This window comes from Trypanosoma rangeli (assembly GCF_003719475.1).
Source record: "Trypanosoma rangeli strain AM80 chromosome Unknown Tra_15.4_contig_00029, whole genome shotgun sequence".
In the NCBI taxonomy this organism is placed as follows: Eukaryota; Euglenozoa; class Kinetoplastea; order Trypanosomatida; family Trypanosomatidae; genus Trypanosoma; species Trypanosoma rangeli.
In genome coordinates this window covers 81113-88208 of record NW_021705773.1, presented here as the reverse complement: position 1 = coordinate 88208, position 7096 = coordinate 81113, and the positions used below count along the sequence as shown (strand labels likewise).

The window sequence follows — 7096 nt, the reverse complement described above, 5'->3', positions numbered from 1 at the left end:
GCTGCCAAGAAGTACGATCTTGAGGCCTGGTTCCCCGCCAGCGGGGCCTTCCGCGAGTTGGTGTCGTGCTCCAACTGCACAGACTACCAGGCGCGCGGTGTGAATTGTCGGTTTGGGTCAAACATGCGCAACGTATCGGCAAACAACGTCAAGGAGTACTGTCATATGCTGAATGGAACACTGTGCGCCATCACCAGAACGATGTGCTGCATCTGCGAGAACTATCAAACAGAAGAAGGCGTGGTCATTCCCGACGTGCTGCGTCCATATATGATGGGTATCGAGATGCTGAAGTTTGCGGACAACGTGCCATCTGCGGAAGTGACGGAGCAAGAGTAAGAAACGATGTATCTGCTTCCTACTACTATAATTATATGTGTATTATATATATATACATATATATATATATATGTACGTGTGTGGGTGTGGCAGGAGATGTTTGATTTTCTTTATTTTGGTAGGAGCGCACGTCAGTGCACACGTAAGGAATCGAACGAGGAAAAACCCACCCACCCCACCCCACCCACCCCCCCCAAAAAAAAAACACGAAAAAGTAGAAAAGGTATGAAAGAGGCGTCTCTGCAAAACAGCGTGAGATGGCAAGAGGGGATAAAGAGCGTTTTCTTTTTTTCTTTTTTAAACTTGCTGTGGTGGTGGTGGTGTTTTTTTAAAAAAAAAAAACACACGTGAATGGCTAAGCGCTCCTATATGCGTGGTAGGCGCGGGGGACGACGTATCCCGACAGGAGTCGGAGGGACAAAAAAGAATAAGAAAAAAAAAGCAATGGGGGGGGGACGCAAGGAAACATAAAGTAGCAATACGTAGGGGAAAATCCATTTTTTTAAGTATGAAAAAGCAGTGAATTTATTGTAAGAAAAAGACGCCTATTCTGAGTTGGGTTGGGCAGTGCTGTATCCGCGAGGTAATTTCATTATTATTTCATTTTATTTATTCAGACTTTTACTGTGTTGTAGTTTGTTTGTTTAAATATTTTTGTCCTCTATTCCCTCCTTCAGTTTTTTCCCGTCGCTCCCCCCTTAATTAATCCCCCCACATCTGTAGTGTCACACGTGAGGAAGGGCTGTTGTTTTTATTTTTGTTTGTCTTCTCTTTTCTTTTGATGCGGTGTGGAGGGGAATCGAGGAGATGAAGAGGGACCGCAATGACGATGTGGTGCGAACGCCAACCGACAACTGGGACTTTTCCCCACACCACGCATTAGAGGAAGAGGCGAAGGCGTTTGAGAAAGCTGCGGTGCAACGCTACATCCTTGGGCTTCTGCATTTGAAGGGTGAGGATCCGAAGGCAAAGCCGGCCAATGTCGCCGCGTCCATTCTGCATTCCCTCAATGAACGGTTTAAGCGGCTTGTTAAAATAGGACAAGGAAGCTTTGGAGAGGTCTACATTGTCTTTGACACCGTGACGCAGCTCCACCTCACAATGAAACGCGTGCAACTCTTGCGCGGTGCAGGTAGACGTGTAATGGGCCTGTGTAATACAACCTCCAGGGAAATGAATCTGTTGCGTATCCTTAAGCATAAAAATATCGTTGATTTATTTGACTACCATGTTGTCCCGGATGGAACTCTCATTATGCTGATGCCTGTTGTGGCGTATGATCTGGTCTCTCTGATTCGGCTTTGGCGAAACGGCGGCCCCCGTGGGGAGCCAAGCGCTGGTCGTATGCCACTCCCCACCATTAAGTGTATCTTTTATCAGCTTCTTACCGGAGTAGCCTACCTACATAAGGAGCGGGTAATTCACCGCGATGTGAAACCGAGCAATGTCATGATTGATGAAAAGGGTGTTGTGAAAATTATTGACTTTGGCTGGGCCCGCTTCTGTCCTCCGCGGTGGCGTGGGCCAATGACAGGGCCGCCGTGCCCTGTAGCGTATCGCCCACCGGAGATTCTTCTCGGCGGGAGGCACGCAGTGAACTATGACGCCTCCGTCGATCTGTGGTGCTGCGGATGCATTCTCTTCGAGATGCTGTCCGGTGGAAAGATGTTTATCACCGCCCGCAGCGAGGTGGAGGCGGTGACGGCCATCACGGACTGGCTTGGTTCCCCGTCGTCAAAGAGCGCGCTGTATTACGGGTGCTCGGGTAAGTCTCTCATCCGCTTCAAAGAGAACCAGCCAAGCCATCTGGCCCACCGGTGCGAACTGCTAAACATTGACCGGGATAGTGTGGACATGCTGGATGCAATGCTTCAGCTGGAGCCAAGGCGACGCCGGCCCGCCGAGGAGCTGCTGCAGCACCGCTGGTTTTCCGCCGTACCCGTGGCGTGCGAGCCGCATGAAATATCGCTGCCAGAGCATAACATTTATCGTTGGTTGGAGTCGCGGCGTTCCTCGCAACGGCGTTGAGAAGTGATGTATGGTGCGAAGGACGAAAGCAACAGGAACGAGAAGCAAGCAAGGTCGAAAAACGAAGAAACGAAACGATCGAGTAATCAGGAGAAAACAAAGATGTTTTACTACTTGTGAGCCTGGTTTGCGCTTTGGTTGTCTGTGTATGCAGTGATGGCATGGTATAAACGCTCCTCTGTTATCCGTCTTGTAGGGTGTAGGGAGGGGTAGCAGCAGGTGAAGGAACAGGGCGGGCGAAGAGAAAGAAAGTGAAGGTAACGAGGTAATAATCTTGTATATCAAAGTAGGCAGTGAGGTTCATCATTGTGTTTGTTGCTGCTTTACTTCGCCTGATAGACATGAATGTTCACGGGGCTGACGAGAGTGGTTGGGTTGAACACTACCTTGACCTCTACGCAGACGAGGATGCTCGTAGAGATGGTGGAAAACAATCCTGTTTTGTGACCTCTACGGAGCTGTTTGAGAGACTTCGGGAGGAGTCCTTACTGGATGAGCTTGTCATGGGGGTGTACGTCTACACAGAGCCAAGAAGCTCGTGGATGCTTCTTACAATTCTGTCAGGAGATCACTATTTTGTGGTTGTCGAGACGCATAGCTGGTGGTGGTCCATTGAACTGCGGGATAGACTGATGGTGGTGCAGCGCGGAAAGGACTTCTCCAACGTGCAGAACCGCTGCCGAGGTCGATACCGCCGCCACCGCTTACTGCAAAATGGGCCTCTACTTTTATACCATGGAGTATGTGCGCGGCGCAGTCTTTATGATGTTCTTGTGTTGGCTTGTCGTCAAGGCTTCTTTAACGGCGGCGGCGTGTCCAGGCACTCACCGTCCTTGGCCCTTGTTAGTTTTATCTGCAAAGAATGTGATGTGCGTCAGTTGAGTGGGACCAGTCGTGTATGATGCATACATACATTCTTTTTTTTTACCGTTTGTGGAGTGCAACAGGGGTGGGTGGGGGCGCAATGCGTTATTTTTGGTGTGTGCACCCCTTCCTTTTCCTTTTTGAACATTATTGACTTTGCGGTCATGGCTCGGAAACATATATGTCTTGCACCGACCTTGACTTTTGAATCCCATCCACCCACCCACCTACCTACCTACCCACCCCTCGGCATCCGTGCAAGCGTACAGGTGTGTGTCTGTTGCCTTGCTGTGTTCTTTGCTATCGAGCATGTTGCTTGTGTGTGAGTCGGCACTTTTTTTTTTTTTCTGTATGCTTCCTTTTGGGTGTGGGTCGTCACGGAGAAAGCGCATAGCAACGACACAGAGGGATTCGCACGGACGCAAACAACGGCATACAACTTTCAAGGGCTAAACACCACGGCAGGAGAAAAAGAAAAAAACAAGGATTGACCGGGGGAAAGCTGGCACCTGTTGGGATGGTGTCTCTTATCAGGCAGGTGGTGACGGCGATGAACGAGATTGCGCCGCTGTGCCTTGCCGATCATTCCTGGGACAACGTTGGGCTACTCGTGGAGTCGCCGGATACCAACAACTCGGGGGTCGTTCTTCTCACCGTAGACCTCACCCCCGAGGTGATGGAGGAATGCCGGCGACACAACGCCGAGGTGATCGTTGCATACCACCCACCGATCTTCACGCCCTTTAGGCGCCTCACGTTGGCAGACCCGAAGCAAAGAATTATTTTGCAGACAGTGCGCTGCGGGGCATCCATCTACTCCCCGCACACCTCATTGGATGCCGCGGCGGGCGGTATCAACGACTGGCTTGCATCCATCGTTGATAGGGATGGTGTGTGTCGCCCCATCCAGTCTTGCGAGAGCGTGAATATGCAGGATAACGGTGGTTCCAGTGGAAATGATAATGGTGACGCAGCCGTGGGAATTGGTCGTATCGTGACACTTCACCAGCCAAAGGCAATGACCGGGTTGGTGAAGGACATAAAGGCTGGCTTGGGCATTCCCACCGTCCGTGTGTCGCTCCCGCATGGGTGGAGCAGCAGCACACCTGTGCGTTCGGTGGCTGTATGTGCGGGGAGTGGTTCTGGTGTGTTTCGTAAGCTAAAAGAGCACGTGGACGTCTTATTGAGTGGAGAGATGGGGCACCATGAGGTACTCGCCGCCAACGCCAAGGGACAGGCTGTTATTCTTTGCGAGCACACCAACACGGAGCGGGGATACCTGGAGAAGGAGCTGCTTCCAAGGCTGCAGCAGCGGCTTCAGAAGGATGTGCGTATCATGGTGTCCGCGGAGGACAGGGATCCGCTTGTCGTGTGGTAAGTGGTGTGTGTGTGTGTGTCTGGCCTTGTGCCCAGGTATTTGCGCCTTTTCTTCCCGACATCCAAAATGGTGGTTGTTGTGCTGGCTGTGGCAAAAAGGGGCCCAAAAGAGTGGATGGAGAGTCGCTTCACGTGTCTAGTGTTTGTTGATGCGTGTGTGGTCCCTTTACTGGTGGGTGGGTGGTTTCCCCTGCAAACTGTGCCTTGCTTTCCTTTGTGTTGCCGCTTGTGTTTGCTTCCTCATCGCACAGAAGGGAACCTTAGATAAGATAGATTATATATATATATATATATATATATATACTTCCTCTGAAGCTCAGGGATAAGGGCCTTTAGAGAAGAGGGTGCTTGTACACGCGTAGACACCACAACAGCAAGGTGAAGAAATTACAGATAGATAGAGCGAGAGAAGACGATATATATATATATAAGAAGAAGCAACCAAGGCTGCAATGAGTGCGGCAATCCTGTATGAAATTGAGGCGACGAGGCGGTTGGTGGATGTGTATTACTTCAGGCAGCTCACTCAGCTGCATGCCTCCCGCAGTGCGTTTACGCAGCACTTTGATCAGCTGGCAAGATTCCTAAACTCCAGCGCAAGTTACCGTCAAGAGCAGGTTGGCGCCGTCACACTGGACCCGTCGCTGACGACACCCGGTCGATCAACGTGCGCCAACGGCGAAACGATGATGACCTCACCGTCAATGGCCTCGCCGCCGGTGAACCGTGCGACACTCCAGTACGATCAACTTCTAACTGAGGTGGGCGAAGACAACCTTGCGGCGTGGCAGAGCTGCCCGGGCGACGAGTGGGAAACAGATGCATCCACGCGACCAACGCTAGACTCCATTCCAAAAGAGCGGCGCAGCCGCTCACCACCGAAGGATCGTTCTGTACCATGCAAAGTGGTCGTGGTGTTCAAACGCAAGCGCTTTGCTCTGCTTGAGTCGCAAGCGTACGTTGCCCCCGGTGAGTACGTTGTTGTCGGTGGAGATCGTGGGGAGGACATTGGGCTCGTGACGCATTCCTGGGTGCTGGATAAATGTGACCGCGATGGGGAAAAGAAGTGGGGTGATGGTGTGAGCTCTGTGCTTCGTGTGGCCAGTGCACTGGAGGTGTCGCAGCTGAAGAACGTTCAGACAGAATTGGAGGAGCGGGCGGTGGAGGTGGCGCAGAAGAAGGTGGAGGAGCACGGTCTTCCAATGCGCATCGTCGATGCCGAGTATCAGTTTGACCGGAAGAAACTTACATTCTACTACCAGTCGCAGCATCGGTTGGACTTTAGAACGCTCGTGCGGGACCTGTACAAGACATTCCGTGCCCGCATTTGGATGGAGGCCGATGTGCCCTCTTAGGAAGGAAGAAGATGAGGGTTGGAGAGAGGCACGGGAAACAACGACGACAACAAAATAGGGGAAATGAAAGGAGGGGGAATAGCCGGAGACGAGACTGCAGGTTGGTTATCTATCTGTGTGAGGCAGGGCTGGGTGACACAATAAGGGTATGTATGTTGGGAACGGCATGTTGCCCATATTATTTCCCGCTTTGTAACGCACACGTGGCACAACCTTTATGAGTGCCCGTAACGGAGAGGCATGCAGATCCGCCTTTTCCTTATATATATATATATATATATTTGTACGGAAGCAAGCACATACTTGGACGGATTACACGTGCACGTGTTGTTGACTTTGTGTTTGCTTGTTCTGTACATTTGTCTTTTATTTTTTCCTTGTGTGTGTGGTGGGGGGTGGAGGGGAGGGGAGGGGAGGGGGAGGGGGAATTCGCCTATTTGTTCTTGCTGTTGCTATTTACCTCTTGTTTTTGTCGGTCGCCAGTTTCCGATCTCTCTTTCTCTCACACACAAACTCTCGCCCCTTCTTACTTTCTCATTGCCTGCGTGTGCTTGAAGAAGCCTGTTGAAGTAGCAGAGAAGCGGGTGGTGCAGTTTGTGGATTTGCTGTAGATGCAATGCAGACGGCACCTGCTGTCGCCGGCACACTTCAGTTTGGTGGGAGGGCCAGAGTGCGACTCCGCAAAGCATTTGAGTGGCACGGAAGGATCTGCACGGTTCGGTGCCCTGCGGGGTGAAGGGCTTCTGGTTCTGCCAAGCGAGCCTGTGACAGGCGGAGAGAACGATTGCAGCAGCGCGGTCACGGCGCCGCTGGAGCGCATCTTTGATGAGGAGTGTGAGTTGCGCGAGAAGGAGTTTTTGCTGGCGCAGCAGAAGGCACAGTTGGTGCGGGATCTTAAGAAGAATATTTCACAGCTGCTGACTAAGCAGGACGAGGAAGTGCAGAGCACAAGCCTTTCTAGGCCGCGAGAGCTCGTGATGCAGCGGTCCAATGCTCACAGCTTAGATGACTACGTCATTCATAAGCCTGTCGATGTGATTGATGGAATGAACCGTATTAGTGCGTACGTCGGGGGTTGTGCTGCTGGTGGGGCGCCGCTGCAAGCCCCTTTGAATGGAACTTCCACCACCTCT

General features: G+C 51.7%; 6 protein-coding genes across 6 annotated transcripts in view, besides 9 other annotated features; all 6 read left to right on the top strand.

Moving 5' to 3' along the window:
- TraAM80_01465 (seryl-tRNA synthetase) lies at positions 1-339 on the top strand (the record flags this gene model as incomplete). The annotated part of the gene is made up of 1 exon (XM_029378506.1): positions 1-339. A coding segment is annotated over one exon (339 nt), but the record flags the coding sequence as incomplete, so codon positions are not given.
- Positions 340-365: 26 nt separating this feature from the next.
- Positions 366-414: a microsatellite.
- Positions 415-503: 89 nt separating this feature from the next.
- Positions 504-534: a sequence feature (G-rich).
- Positions 535-925: 391 nt separating this feature from the next.
- Positions 926-981: a sequence feature (A-rich).
- Positions 982-1146: 165 nt separating this feature from the next.
- Positions 1147-2367, top strand: TraAM80_01464 (putative protein kinase, putative,cyclin-dependent protein kinase; the record flags this gene model as incomplete). Its single annotated transcript, XM_029378505.1, has 1 exon — positions 1147-2367. The coding sequence occupies one exon, from the start codon at positions 1147-1149 to the stop codon at positions 2365-2367; it is 1221 nt and encodes a 406-aa protein (XP_029241694.1).
- A 341-nt stretch (positions 2368-2708) lies between these two features.
- TraAM80_01463 (uncharacterized protein) lies at positions 2709-3269 on the top strand (the record flags this gene model as incomplete). The annotated part of the gene is made up of 1 exon (XM_029378504.1): positions 2709-3269. One exon carries the CDS (start codon positions 2709-2711, stop codon positions 3267-3269), a length of 561 nt encoding a protein of 186 aa, XP_029241693.1.
- Positions 3270-3441: 172 nt separating this feature from the next.
- Positions 3442-3476: a microsatellite.
- A 272-nt stretch (positions 3477-3748) lies between these two features.
- TraAM80_01462 (NGG1 interacting factor 3) lies at positions 3749-4609 on the top strand (the record flags this gene model as incomplete). Its single annotated transcript, XM_029378503.1, has 1 exon — positions 3749-4609. The coding sequence occupies one exon, from the start codon at positions 3749-3751 to the stop codon at positions 4607-4609; it is 861 nt and encodes a 286-aa protein (XP_029241692.1).
- A 274-nt stretch (positions 4610-4883) lies between these two features.
- Positions 4884-4911: a microsatellite.
- An 88-nt stretch (positions 4912-4999) lies between these two features.
- Positions 5000-5038: a microsatellite.
- Positions 5039-5060: 22 nt separating this feature from the next.
- Positions 5061-5963, top strand: TraAM80_01461 (putative cell cycle sequence binding phosphoprotein (RBP45); the record flags this gene model as incomplete). Its single annotated transcript, XM_029378502.1, has 1 exon — positions 5061-5963. One exon carries the CDS (start codon positions 5061-5063, stop codon positions 5961-5963), a length of 903 nt encoding a protein of 300 aa, XP_029241691.1.
- Positions 5964-6223: 260 nt separating this feature from the next.
- Positions 6224-6244: a microsatellite.
- Positions 6245-6293: 49 nt separating this feature from the next.
- Positions 6294-6350: a sequence feature (A-rich).
- Positions 6351-6389: a microsatellite.
- A 185-nt stretch (positions 6390-6574) lies between these two features.
- The window catches only part of TraAM80_01460 (uncharacterized protein), a gene marked incomplete at both ends in the record, with an annotated part of 603 nt that continues 81 nt past the window's right edge, over positions 6575-7096 (top strand). The window contains one exon of the mRNA XM_029378501.1: positions 6575-7096. This exon is cut by the window's right edge and continues 81 nt beyond it. Coding sequence (XP_029241690.1) covers positions 6575-7096 — 522 coding nt within the window.